Source organism: Ciconia boyciana, chromosome 2 (genome assembly GCF_034638445.1).
Source record: "Ciconia boyciana chromosome 2, ASM3463844v1, whole genome shotgun sequence".
Lineage (NCBI taxonomy): Eukaryota > Metazoa > Chordata > Aves > Ciconiiformes > Ciconiidae > Ciconia > Ciconia boyciana.
Genome location: NC_132935.1, coordinates 153,737,817 through 153,751,476, shown reverse-complemented (window position 1 = coordinate 153,751,476; position 13,660 = coordinate 153,737,817). Strand labels below are relative to the sequence as shown.

Below are 13,660 nucleotides of genomic sequence, written 5' to 3'. Positions count from 1 at the left end.
CTCTGGACCCGCTCCAACAGGTCCATGTCCTTGTTGTGCTGAGGACCCCAGAGCTGGACGCAGAACTGCAGGTGGGGTCTCACCGGAGCAGAGCAGAGGGGCAGAATCCCCTCCCTCGACAATCACCTCGGCAGGTCGTCCTGCCGCAGGCTGCCGAGCCCCGGCCGCCGGGCCCGCTCCCCGGCAGGGGCCGGCGACTTCCCCGCCCCGTCCGCGCTGCCCGGCGCCCCGCGGAGCCGGCCGGCTGCCCCCGCCCCGCTGCACCGCCCCGCGCCTCCGGAGCGGGAGGCAGCGCCGCCACCGCCCCGCCCGCCGCCGCTGCGCGCCGGGGCAGGCGCCGAGCAGGTGGCCGCAGGCAGCGGGGCAGCGCTGCGGCATGTGAGCGGCCCCCGGCTCGCCGCTCGGCCGCGCTCCCCCGGGCAGGCAGCACCGGCCCCCTGCCCTCCCCTCCCCTCCCCTCCCCTTGCCGGGTCGGCCGCGGAGGCAGGGCGCCCGCAGCGGCGGTCCGGCGGCGGCCGAGGGCTGAGCGCCGCGCCCCGCCGGGGGGCGGCCGTGGCGGAGGGCGGAGAGGAGGAGGAGGAGGAGGAGGAGGAGGAAGGCTGCGCGGGGCCGGAGGGACGCGGGAGCCCCCCGGCCGCGCAGGATGAAAGTCACCGTGTGCTTCGGGAGGACGCGGGTGGTCGTGCCCTGCGGGGACGGGAACATGAAAGTTTTCAGCCTGATCCAGCAAGCGGTGACCCGGTACAAGAAGGCGATCGCCAAGGTGAGGGGCGCGGGGAGCGGCGCCCGCGATCAATATGGCGCTTCCCGGAGCGGGGAGGGAAGCGAGGGGGAAAGTTCGGGCTGCCCCACCGGGGCGGCGGGAGCGGGGCTGGGGGCGGCCGCCGGCGGCGGCGGAGCCCGCCGGGGAGCGTGTGCCCGGCGCTGCCGGGGGGAGCCGGAGGGGCAGCGGGGCGGCCCCTCCGCGGCGGCCAGCACGGCCCCTCCGCGGCGGCCAGCGCGGCTCCCCGCAGCCGCGGGCGCCTGGCGGGCCTCGGCCCTTTGTTCGCCGGTGCCCGGCGGCGAGGGGGCGGCCTCCGGGGGTGTCGGTGTGGGGGGCGCCCGAGCCCGGCCGGGAGAGGGGCGCGGGGACCGGCGGTGCCGGGTCTGCCCCGGGGCGGGCGGCGGGGCCGAGGCGCCGCGGGCCGGGCGGGGAGTCGCCGCGGAGGGCTGGAAATCCAGCCCCAGGCTTCCCGGCCCTCCAGGCCCGGCGGGGAGGGCGGTGGGAGGGGAGCCCGGCGCAGGGGCGTCCGGCGGCGCCCCGCGGGCCGCCCCCCCGCGCCGGGCCGGGGTCTGGGGGGGCCCCGCAGCGGCGCGGCCGCCCGCGCAGCCTCCGCGCCTGGCCCGTTCTCGGGGGGCGGTGGGGGGAAGGCTCCGCGTGTGCGTGGGGCATCGGCGGTGCCCCGGGGTGCAGGGAGCGCCGGCCCGGCCCGGCCCGGCCCGCGGCGGGGCTGATCCCGAGTGCCGCCTGCGCTCCCTCAGCCCCATGTTGAAATCCCTGGCAGTGGGTGTGCAGGCAGTCGCACACTTGGCTTTCCCTCCATAGGCGACTTCTTGGGCTTTGTTTTTCTTTTTTTCCCTCTTTTTTTTCTCTTCTTCCCCCCCGTACTTTCTTCTTGTTGCTGCAAACTTCTTTTTAATCAACTGGTTTGTTGGGACAATATGACCGTCGTTGGCTGAGAACTTGAGCAGTGCCCTTCCCCTTTGCTCTACCTGATCCGTCCAAGCAGTTGAGTGCACTTTTTTCCCTTAGTCCTTCTGACACGCTTTACCCTTCTGAACCTGGAAGTTTTGTTTTGGCAAATGCTGACTCCCAGGCTCTTTGAAACCTGCAGTGGAAGAAATAGTGTGAACAGTATATTAATTGGTTTTAAGTGATTCCCAAGAAAATTTTTAAGATCAGTTTTCTCAGCGAGAATTACAGTTGCTGGGAGGAGAAGAGTAACTGAGCCTCCCATCACCTCCCCACTTGATTCCTGAAGAACATGGTTTTGCAGCGAACAAACGCATTCTCTCTGTATTTTTATTATTCCTCTTGTAACACAGTTGTGATTCTGGCTGGAGGAAGAGTGAAACGATTCACTAGGGTATGGCTGTGGCTGCATACCAGCTGTTATTTATATACGGCAGTTAATGCATATGGCAATCTACCTGCACGTAGGAGACAGTGGCCGAAAGTACCTTTCTGGTTAAGGTAAACCAGTGGACAGTAAAGTGTGTCCCTTGGGGGAGCATCGAATGCCTCCTCGCGCCATTTGGATGAGAAGTGTTTGCAGAATTTGTTCATCAGTGTTACAACATTAATAAAATTAATTATTTTGATGTGTGGTGTTCCAAAACTGTGGCCCCTGTAACTCATGTGACTCATGTGGCACTGGACTGCATCCTGGTTTCCAACTGTTAAATTGCACTAAGGGTTGGCAATTACATTCTGCAGTATAATGTTAAGCCTGGAAGTGATTGCAGTAGCGAGCACAGGAGAAACACATGCAGTCACTAGGAAAAGGTTACATGATTGCAAATGGTGTGGGTTTGTTCAGGAAAGAAGCGGCCCACCTGTGGAAACGTGAAAAAATGTAACTCTTCTTCAAATATGCCGAAGTATTTACTAAAAAGGCAATTTGCAGAGGTGCAGCCAGACTTTGACTGGCCCTTAGTCCCCAAAGCTGCTGATCCTGGGTTTAAAATGACACGGTAGTTTTATTTATTGGTATTTATATGGTGGTTATGCTGTATGCCACTGGTACGGACTTGAGGTAGCCGTAATTACTGAGATAGTTTCTATTATGTGGAAATACTGTGGTTGAAAACACAGTAGCAGAATCTATGGGCTTTCTCTGAGTGTTTTATACAGTCACTATCAAACCTTACTTTTAACTTAAATTTGCTGAAGATTTTCCACTGTGATGTTTAGGTAGTAAGGAGGTGAATCCTCAGTGTCTTGTCAGTAAATGCACAGTGCTGTTTGCTGTGCTTGCTGTAGAGTAACGTAGTAATTTTATAGTTTCAATGGCAGAATTTCATAGATTACTGTCTTTTTATAGCAGTTAGGTCGTTTCTTTCTATGCTAGTGTAGTAGATGAGCAAATCTTTACTTCCAAAAGAGACAAGAGAGGGGACAAATAATTCCTAAACTGAGAGGATGAAAGTAGGTGTGCACGTATGAACGTACGATTTGGCAGCTGGTATCAAGCTGACACTGAAATCTGGTTCACCACCACTGTGCTGTTATAGAAAAAAAAATGTATCTGGAGGAAGATTATTCAAAATATTTGAATTAAATTTATGGTTTTCATGCTTAAGGAAAATCAGTATTTCTCATCCTGCAAAAATGTGCGTGTCTGCTGTATGCAGCAGCTCCTTCAGGAGGACTACTTGAAGCCTCTGAGAACTGAGCTGTCAGCCCTTCTCAGGTTACCTCCCGCTTTGTCATGGTTTCCCGGCTGTGATTAGCAATAGGTGATCTGCATGGCGAGCACTTCTGATGTACCTGTGCAATCGTGGTGAGGCAGCCTGGCATCATGCTTGCGGAGTGCCAGGAGCGAGTAACTTCAAAATTTGACCTCGGCTTGAATTTTTCTGACTTGGTATTAATTAGGTTGAGTAGACATGGTGAGAATGAAAAAAATACGGAAGATAATCCAGGTAATAGTAAGGTTCTCCTCTCTGTAAAATTTTACAGACTTAAAAAGCATATGGATAACACAGCTAGTTATGGCAGTTAGTTCTGGATGCAGTTGTCTTTGATTAGGATTCCTAAATCTCAAAAAAGTCATTATGGATTAACACTGCTGTCAATACTAAATCTTTAAGTGTGAATTAAGTTATTAATATGACAGGCTGGGCTTGGAGGTTGGTCTATGTAGCGTGTATAGGAAATCTTTCTGTTCCTTTGCTTTTATTCCAAAAGAAGCTTTGGGTCTGAAATGTGATCCATTTTTCTGCTAGTTGTGGTTGTGGTGAATGAACAAGCGAATGATAAGAGACGTTTGAAAAGTCTGCCTTGTCCAGGGCAACTGGAGTCGGCAAAAATTGGTCACGCTTCTCAAAACGTTGTTTGCGTGGTGGCACACGAATGATGCTCTGTTTGTGTGGCTGGACTGGCGCAGCCTCGGGCACGATGTCTGAGTGAGCGTTAAAGGAGTACAGTTTGGGCAGGGGGCAGCTGGCCTGAGAAATTGTAGGTGCGTTTCCAAACGCTGCTGGTCAGGGGCTGTGCAGGTTTTGTGTTGATGTAGTTCTGCTCATGGCTTCCTAGCAATTAATTTGATGATAAAAAACATGCTGCTGCGAAGGTAAGTGGCATTTTGAGGGGGGGAAGTCAGCCACACCTGACTGGCTTAATGGCGAGAGATGATGGGCTGCCCCATCAGAAAGGCCCAACAGAAAGGCAGTTGAGATGAAACATGTTTATCAAATGGTTGGCTATAGCCTAGTGTTAAAAGGTGGAAAACTGTCATAAAAATGATGTATCAAGTAACTTTTTATCAAAAAGAATTAATTGTGCATCCTGTACCTTTGGTTTGATCTGGTTGTAGCCACAGATCTTTCTGACTTTTTATGGTGACTTTCAGCTGCCACCGTAATCTTTGTGTGCTTCAGGTTTTTTGGGATATCGTAAGCATTTCACCTTTTATCTTCTTTTTCTTGCAAATATAAATAAGCGTGCATAGGTAGTGGGTACGTATAATAATTTTTTTTTAATTTTTAGTGTTACTGTGTTGTCTCTGAGTGACGTAAACAAGCATGGTAAACAAGAATATGAAATCATACATTTATATGAGTTGTTCAGTCTCATGTTCAGTCCTTACAGGGATTGTTCAGTCTGATGTCCTGCATGTCATGAGCTTGTAGTGATGTTCCTAGACCCTGTATATAACCCTGATTTTCTAGTTAAAATAAGTATATTAACAGTTTTCCTGCTGAATCAGAAAGATTTTAGGAGGACTCTCTTGAGACCCCTTTCCCCTCCCCCTCACCAAATCCTGTGGGAGATGAAGTGTTGGGGGTTTGTGATGTTGTATGGAACAATGCTCGCATTGTTGGTTTAAAAACTGCCGTACATTCGTATTTGTGAAAAGAAATTGTAATCTGCTCTTAGATAGCGTTTGAAGGCAGTTGCTGATAAGAGAGCAGAACTCAAGGGAAGTTGGCTGTGTAAGCAAAGGTAACAGGTGTCCAATGACCATATTCTCACTTAATTTGTACGTAGGAAGCTTAGGCCACCCAGAGCTTAAAGCTCCACCTCTTTGGTAGGTCTGACATTCACCGGCAGGGACGTGGGAGAGGGGAAGGTTATAGTCTCAGTGAATGTGTGAAGCTATTCTGTTTTTGGTTTTTTTTCCCCAGTGCCAGCTAACTAGGACTTCTTAGGTTATTTGCTTAAAAGTCAGCTCCCAAACAGCAGGTTGTCTTCCAGGTACACAGTGGAGACTTTGATGCTTTTTATGTTCCGCAGAGCAAACAGTTTCACAGTTGCTCATGAGCATGTTGCTGGGGCATCGTTTATAGGTCCTAATACACAGGGGTGGGTTGGTATGAAAGTCTGCCGATTTTACTTGGGTTTTGTATGGGTCTCAGCACATTCCCCGCTCGAGTCTGGCCATTGAGTTTTGGGTGCAGGCTTAGCTGGTTCCTCCCCAGTGCCCGTGCAGAGACCCCTTCAGAATCGTAATGAAAACACTTACGGGCAATAGTGGCTAAATACAGCATAAAAAAGATTTAAATTTTTTTTTTTTTTTAGAGTTAGATTTCGTTTTGATATTTGTGTAAATCTTGAGCCTGTTTTAAGTAGAAAGAAGTCTTACAGGCTGTTTTCAGAATGTGCAGGAACATTCTCCACCCCAAAAAGGTACAAAAAGGAACCATAAACCCAAAAAATCCCTCTCACCCCTGCTGCTCAGTTGACTGTGGGTTTTCTCCTAGCTGACACCACCACGATGAAGTCTCTGGGCTCTGCATTTGGTATCAGCTGGGTAGTATTTCAATGATTTACCCAAGGTGAGCTGGGAGAGCCCAGATTCCCTGGGGCTGCCAGTACTTTTCTCAAGCCATCTCTTGACCTCTTTGCTGATGATGAGCTCCCAACAGCGGCAGTGAAACCCAGCTGACTGGCAACTTCACTCTGCTGCAGCTTGCTGAAAGCTATGAACAGCAGTGGAGAGCTGCTAATTTAAGGAAGAAAAGTACGGAAATGGGTCACGGTTGCTTTGTGTTTAGAAAGCTGTTGTGTGAATGCTGCAGGTTTGGGAGTTGATGGTGGAAACGCAAGGCTACATCTTGCATATAGTGACTTAATTCTCTCCACTTATTATAGAAAACTTTGTTTTAACCACTTCTCGCCAACTTCCTCTGTGTTTTCAGCCAAATGAGTGTTTTCATGTCATTGTCCTCATCTGTGAGTACAGGTGACTCTCGCGCATTGCACAAGAAGTTGCAGGGTTAAGGTAGGAATGAACCTTTGGATCGAGCGTGGCAGCGGCTGTGGAGGTCCCTTGCACGAGGACTTTGCTGTTCAGCAGTACGGTGCCCCAGGGGACACGGGGCTCGGGAGGCGGGGAGCTGCACAGGCTGTGCCGTACCCTGGGCAGGGCTTTGCTGCAGCCCCTCTCCACCAGGTCTTGCCTGTGTTCAGCGTTTGTGGTACGAGGGAGGAGGCTTGTCTTTGGGAGGCCTGAGAGAGCCATGCTGGGGCTGTACCCCTGTTGTTTGAGCAAGCAGGGTAAATGCTTTTGGGATTATTCAAGGCTAATAAAGAGGAAGACTGAATTCTGTAGTGCTTATGAAGAAGGGCATAAAAAGTGGACAGCATGCAGGCCCTTCAACTTTGAAGGTGTTTTCAGTAAAGGGTATGTGTGGTGCTACCACGGTTGGCTGACGTGAGCAGTACCTATCTTTAGCTGGATGGGATACGTCATTGCTTTCAGTTTGGCATTATGTGGTTTCTCAGTACTTCAGCGTTACTTAACGGTGATCGAAGTGAGGTGTGTGTTTGTGGAAGAGTGGCTTGAGAGCGATCTCCCTTTGAGCAGATGCAGCGTTTGGCTGCCGTGAGCAATTCCTGTAGCTCTGAGGGGACGACTGCGGAGGAGCCTGTGAAAGTGCTCAGCACGTCAGGAGAACAGGTCCTGGAGGCAATTTGGGGTTTAGGGAGTTGCCAGCCTTTCTTCTCCTGGGCGATAGCCTTCCACCAGTGGAAAACCATCTGATTCTCATAGCTTTTTACACTTTACCTTTGGTTATAATGGTCACAGATGTTTTAGTTCTGTTATAAAAACACCACTGGAAGTAACACTTTCTCAGTTGTACCAGACTATGACATCTTTTGGTTGTGGCACATTTAATCTGGTAAAATAAGATGGAGTAAATGGGGGAGAAATGCTGGTGATGTTAGTTATACAGAATGTGGTTCATGTAGCTTTAAAACAATTTCCTGATTCTTCAAAGGAAAACAAACCTTTTCATCCAAATATAAATTGAATGGATAAAACATGCAACAATGCTGAACCAATGCTTATGTATATTGAAAACAAAGTGGAATTCTTCTAACGTCAATCCAGAGTATAGTACAGATGTTCTCACTCAGGAATATTTTGTGAGCAGTAAGAAAATAAAAAGTGGAGCAAAAAGTATTAAAAAATTCTGCAAGATACTTTAGGGCATCTGTGCTTTTTTTTTTTTCCCCCTCCTCCTTTTTAATATACATTATATAGTTTCCTTGTTTCTTTGAGGTCATTTTACTGTAATGCTCAGCAAGTCTGGTACTGGAAGACAGATAAAAAACCAAACTGCCTTTCAGCTAAGTTACATAATCCGGTGGTGCTGTTTAAAAAAATGAGAAAGAAAAAAAGAATACAGCAGCACAGATGTATATAATACTTGCCAAAATGACTAATATTACTAGTGAAAGAGAAATGAGTCAAATTCTAAATTGTGGAAAAAATAATTTTAAATTAACAGTGAACCTAATGGCCTTTTTGTTTTTGAGATAATCACATTAATTTTACTTGTTACAATACTTTCGTGATGTCAGATTTTTTTCCTACTGGTAGCCTTAGTTATTTTCTCAAACTGGTTCCAGATATTTGTTAAATCAGAAATCATTTTAATAACTATTTTGTTGCAGTATTTGCTGCTGTTCTTTTTTAATCAGGTAGCAGGTACATGACAGTAACTTATTTCCTACTTCAGTTTCTTATTGTAAAGTGATACACATTAATAATGTATTTAGTCCCAAACAAAAGGAGAAGTGTATCCCTACTAAAAACTCTTGGACTGGGTCCCACACGCTTCATCTCAGGGCCAGGGTCTCTGGTGGAGGGGAAGAGTAATAAAGGCCAAGTGTGTTTCTGTGTGAGGGGGTGCGACTTTTGGGGTAACGATAAATGCGTGTAACTCCTGGTGCCTTTTGTTTCACATGAGAGGGAAACAGGAGTTTGCACAGAAGCAAGACAGTAATGGAGTAAATTAAGTTCTGACAAATATGAAGAGCTGAAGATGGGAAGAAACTAGTTAACTTGGTGCCCTGGAGGTAAGGGGTCAATTTAGGAAGAGGATGAAAAATTGACCTCAGTGGCACAACAAATGTCACCCAAAAGGCTTTCTTTTTAAAAAGAAACCTGTGGAATTTATTAGAGGAAGCTTCCCTTTTTGGGCAATAAGCTTAATGAAAGTAGTGAATCTCTGGTTTGGTAGGGAAAATAGACACTATTTTGGAAAAGCGATGTCACATTTTTGGCCATGCTTTCCACATTCTCTCACGCTCAGTCTGCTGCTGATGCAGCGAAATTTTGAATCCTTTGCAGGAGGAGCGAGCTGGTACATCGTTAGCAGTTTTCTTTTTAAATGGCCACATTTATAGGATTTTTGTTCCAGGTATGCATGTCTTTACAGACTCAGAATGGCAATTTAAAATGTTTCTTGTGTTCATGTTGTATTGCTAACAGGAGAAAAAAAAAGTTAAGTGAGTATAAAATGTTTTAAATGGAGATAGGACTTTTGGGAGTGCCTGTATGTTTGTTTGTGCACCCACTTAGGTGTTTTCATTTGTTTGAAGAAATGTAGCCGCACTTACTAAATGAAAAAGTAGTTTCACCTTACCCCGTCTTTTTTGCATGTGCTTTCAAAGTAACTCAAAGTTGTTGAGTTACTCTATCTTCCCCCTAGGCAAAGGCCACATAATGTTTTTTTCTTCTCCATTAAATGTCAGAAGCAATATCCTACTTGTGAGAAACTTGCAGAGATACACCTCTTTGTGCATATAATGAGAAGAACGACTTTGTTCCAAGTTCTCGGAGTCCTTCTGAACAGGAAGGAGCAGGAGCAGAATTCAATGAAATATGGAAAAATTACTTTGAGGGATGTTGGAGTGTCTCTGAGACCAAGTAGACTGAAAGTTTTGTTGCTATAACAACTGAAATGACAGTTTAAAACAAAAATAAAAATTGGAAGCTTCAGAACCTTTAGCTTCTTTAATAAACCGCTAAGTGGAATAACAAGGCTTGATTTAATTTGGTCTCTCCAAGAACCTGTTGTACCAAACGTTATTTGCATTTTTTTAAGTGTGCATTTGTTTGTGCTGTCAGTGTTTTCCCCTCTGCCTTCCTGTGAAGACTGCTTGCCTGCAGCTGCAAGCGCTGGGAAAGCGGCCAGCTACCAAGTACCGAAAGAAGAAGAATTTAGGCAGCCGGGCTGTGGTGGCCAGGCTGCGGTGGCCAGCCATTCCCGGTGAATGAGCCTCTGGCCTCAGTGCCGCGTGCAGCCTGTGAAGATGAAGAGGGAAAGGATTTTACCCCCCTTGAATTTGTCTCCCTTTTTTGGCAGTACCAGGCTGCTGGAAGACTGCTAGCCTGAAGTGTTAGGCTTTGCTGAAAGTTAAAAAATACTGTGCAATTGTAGTAATTTAGCCAGTTGGAGAGTAGGCATCTCCATGCATCTCACTTGTTCTGCTGGATGTTTCTGCCTTTTATTATAGAGAGATGAGCGCTGGGTAAGAGGAGTAATGCTGCTGCTTTCTGGGGAGATGAGAGGAGCCCGGCCCCACCGTGGCCGTGGCTCTCCCAGGCTGAGCTGCCCGCTTCCGCAGGGCTCCTGTGAGGTGCATGCGAGGGGCTCGGTGCTCAGGCAGCAGCTGTGGTGTGTCCGAGTTCATCGTTTATTGCTGACGAAGATTCTGCTTCTGTTGTCACGCTGTAGGTCTGAGACGGCTGGGGACAGAGGAAAGGGAAAGCCCCAGCACAAGAGGCTCTTCCGCTGTCCTCACTCAGTCCTGTCTTTGGGGCATGGTGCAAGTTCAGAGCATCATTTCCAAATCCTATATTAAACATTTGGCATGAAGAATACTAATTTGAGAAGATAGGTTTGATGTTTTTTGCCCTCACTGAGTTTCCTTAACAGCAGCTTTTATTGCTTTTTCTAGTTTTTCTTTAAATGAAAAATAGCACAAATAAATGTGGTCTGTAATAATTTTGGAAAATTTGAAGACTGAACTAAGAAATTGCAAGAAAAAGTGGACTGGATGAAATAAGAGCTTTTAAATTTGGAGTTGTCTGTTAGCGTAGGCTCTGTGTTGTAAAACAGCCAGTGAACATGGCTTTAAATGTCTATAACTGTGTGTATGAAAAATATTTGTATGTTTAAGTGCTGCCATTTGTTTAAAGAGAAAACCTTCTATGTTTTCTAGACTTACCTAACCTGATCTGAAAAGAAAGGGTTATGGTCTGTATGTAAAACAGCGTATTCAACTTATGGTTATATTAGGCAATGGGGTAGTCTCACCCCGTGCCCAGCAATCACTCAAGAACATAATGCTTTGGTAAACTAAAACCAGATGTTAATATGCGTGAAATGTTATTGTAATCAGTGTCTTATAAATCTCTCCTTTATTAGTATAGTTGTTTGAAGTAAATTCCTGATGACCCTTTTTGTTGCTTTGGTGTTGCCACAAATTAGCTATGGTTAGCTTGAAGCCCCCTGTTAAATTGAAAGCCACAGATGATGAGTATCCAGTCTTGTATCTTTTGGGGTTTATAAAATATTTAGCTGAAAAGGCTCCTGGTCCTCACCCTGTCTCTGTGGAGGTAAGAAGTTTCCTTTGCTGGTGGAATTCCCTAGCTGGGGAATGGGAGCTAGCTTGTACGAAAAGCTAATTTGTGCCTAGTTAAATATTCTTTTGATATTTGAATATGAAGTAATTAGCTTGGATGTACTGCTGTTTACCTTTTAGGATCTGGAGAAGTCTAAACAAGCTGCTGAAGGGAACTGTATCATAAATCTACTTTTGAAATATTTTTTTGAGGATCGTGTATTTCAGACTGAGACTAAATCTGCTTTTTGTGGTGTTATTTTTCTGGTGGCCAGTGACTGGTGGGAGAAGTGCTGAGCTAAGTGGTTAAGGAAAGGTTTGGGCAGTGGTCTGGTGTCTTCCTGCGGGCCATACAGGGTGATCAGATAGACCCATGTGGGAATCCCCTTTCTAAAAATGCTCTCAGGGTGGCTGTGTAATTGCTTACGCATGGATGCAACTCTTTTGACTTTAAAAAAATACATAGTTCGATATTTACTGCAGCCATCTACTGTACTTGAGCCCAATTTTTACGAAATGGTCTATTTTGTTCTAAATTACTTCCATTGTATAATCCAGTACTTGCTTGGCCTCGTAGTGGAACAAAATAAAAAAGGGGACTTTTTTTCTTTGTTTTATGTGAAAGTTATTAAACTATTTTTAATCTGTAAATCATAATAGCTAATTTTGTAAAATGTATGTCCTGTTTTATGGGTGGTCTGTGTTTCCTTTTATTAGACCATGTATTATGTCTCTGATTAGACAATGTGTAAAGACTGCTCTAACTCTAGCTGCCTTCACAAGTTGCTTCTGATTCAGTGTGCCAGTGTTTTGTTGCCTTCTGAAAGGCTTTGTTTCCAAACGTTGGTGGATGCCAAAGACATTGTGAACAGAGATCCATTTTAAGACACAATGAGTACACATTTTTTCCTGATCACTTTTGGAGATTAATGTTGTGTGTGATACTGAAATAAAAAAAAATAGTTTTTCTGTAATTAATTAATGTTTTAGAAGGATGCAGTTTTCATCCAGAATTTTCCTGTCACTTTTTTGAAAAAGTGTGTTGTTCCTTTCTGAACTCAAGTGCGGAGTGTAATAATTCACTTTGTGTTTTGTATTATTCTGCAGTGTAAGCTACAAGCTGAGATAGGGAGCAGATATCTGAAATCAGTTTATAATAAACAGCCCTTTGCAGCCTGTTTTTCACCTGATGAGCTACTCAGAAAGCTGGCCTTTGGTGAAGACCACATGGCTTCAGATTTGTAAACTGTGCCTAGGTGCAATAAATAGGAGGGTCTGTTCTTTGCAATTGCAAATTGTGCCTTTCTCAGCATCAACGGCAAAGGGGAGTCAGCCCAGTGCTGCTCACCTGCCTGCTTTGCAGCACGTGGGCAGCTGTAAAATCAAACACTGAGCTCAAAGATGCCGAGATTTATCTATTTTAACTTCGTAGCTCCCATCTCCCTCCCACTGAATAAGTAGGCCTACAAATCCAACGTGCTGTGTAAAAGCAAAGTTGTGGAGTCCTCCCCCCCACCTCTTGCATCTTTATGTACAGTTTGTTGTGCAGACCAGATCGTCACACCTGCTACCAGCCTCCTTCAGAGAGCAGATTGCAGCCTTGCAGTTAAGTGTTCCTAACATCTGTTGGTGATACGTCAGCAGCAGGACGAGGCTTTTAGCTTCGATCGGCTCTGCTGGCTTGGGAATGTTGTTGAATGGAGAAGGGAGAAACAAAATATCAGAGTAATTTTGAAATAAATGTAAAGTAAATGCGCAGAAGGAAAAAGTGGAACTAATAAAATTTACCACTTCAATTTTTTCTAAAGCATGGATTTTAATGCATATTATGCTTAGTATAAGAGAACTCCACTAATTAAAACTAGATCTGTGCTTTATTACTTCTTAGGTCACTTTAATGGTGATGATACTATTTAGCAAGTGCTTCATATCACTTTTTGAGTAATTTTTATAGCTGTGTACTGGCACAGGACCTGTCCGTTTGGGAAGCCTTTGGAAATCAGCTAATAAAATCCACTTGAAATTCAAATGTTTAAAACCATGGAGACTTTTCCTCTTTGTGTCTTTACTTACACCGTTGCCCTGGTCATTGCTGTGGACTTGAATTTTCAGAGGTGTATCCAGACTCGCTGCTGCTGAGCTGTGCTTGCTGTGTGCCACACAGCCACCACCTCTGTTACTTCAAGGTGAGCGGAGGCTCGGATTAGCATAGTGTATTCCTCTCTAGTAGATTAATGGTTTTTATTGCTTGCTTTCATTATAGGATGAACTACTTCAGGTTGCCTTTATTTTTAACATGGAGGTAAGATTATGCATACAGGTTGTACAAGTTGTTAGTAAAGACCCAATGTTTTGTGTCCCTGCACAGTTAAAAGATTCACTAACTCAGCTGTCATTCAGCAATCAGAGTGTCTTCGGAGAAGTTTAATGTGACTTCAGTAATATATTGTAAAAAAATTAATGAGGTACTTTTTTGTGACAACTATTCCTTATGCCATTTTAACAAATTTCCAAGTGCACAGGAACCTGAGGTATGGA

The 13,660-nt window shown here is 45.8% G+C and overlaps 1 protein-coding gene across 15 annotated transcripts in view; it reads left to right on the top strand.

The window, feature by feature from the left end:
• Positions 1-296: 296 nt before the first annotated feature.
• Positions 297-13,660, top strand: part of PARD3 (par-3 family cell polarity regulator) — a 463,980-nt gene continuing 450,616 nt past the window's right edge. For all 15 annotated transcript variants that reach the window (XM_072854616.1, XM_072854617.1, XM_072854615.1 and 12 more), the window contains exon 1: positions 297-763. In XM_072854616.1, the coding sequence (XP_072710717.1) occupies positions 644-763 (120 nt within the window). In that variant the 5' untranslated portion in view covers positions 297-643. The remainder of the gene's footprint in view (positions 764-13,660) is intronic.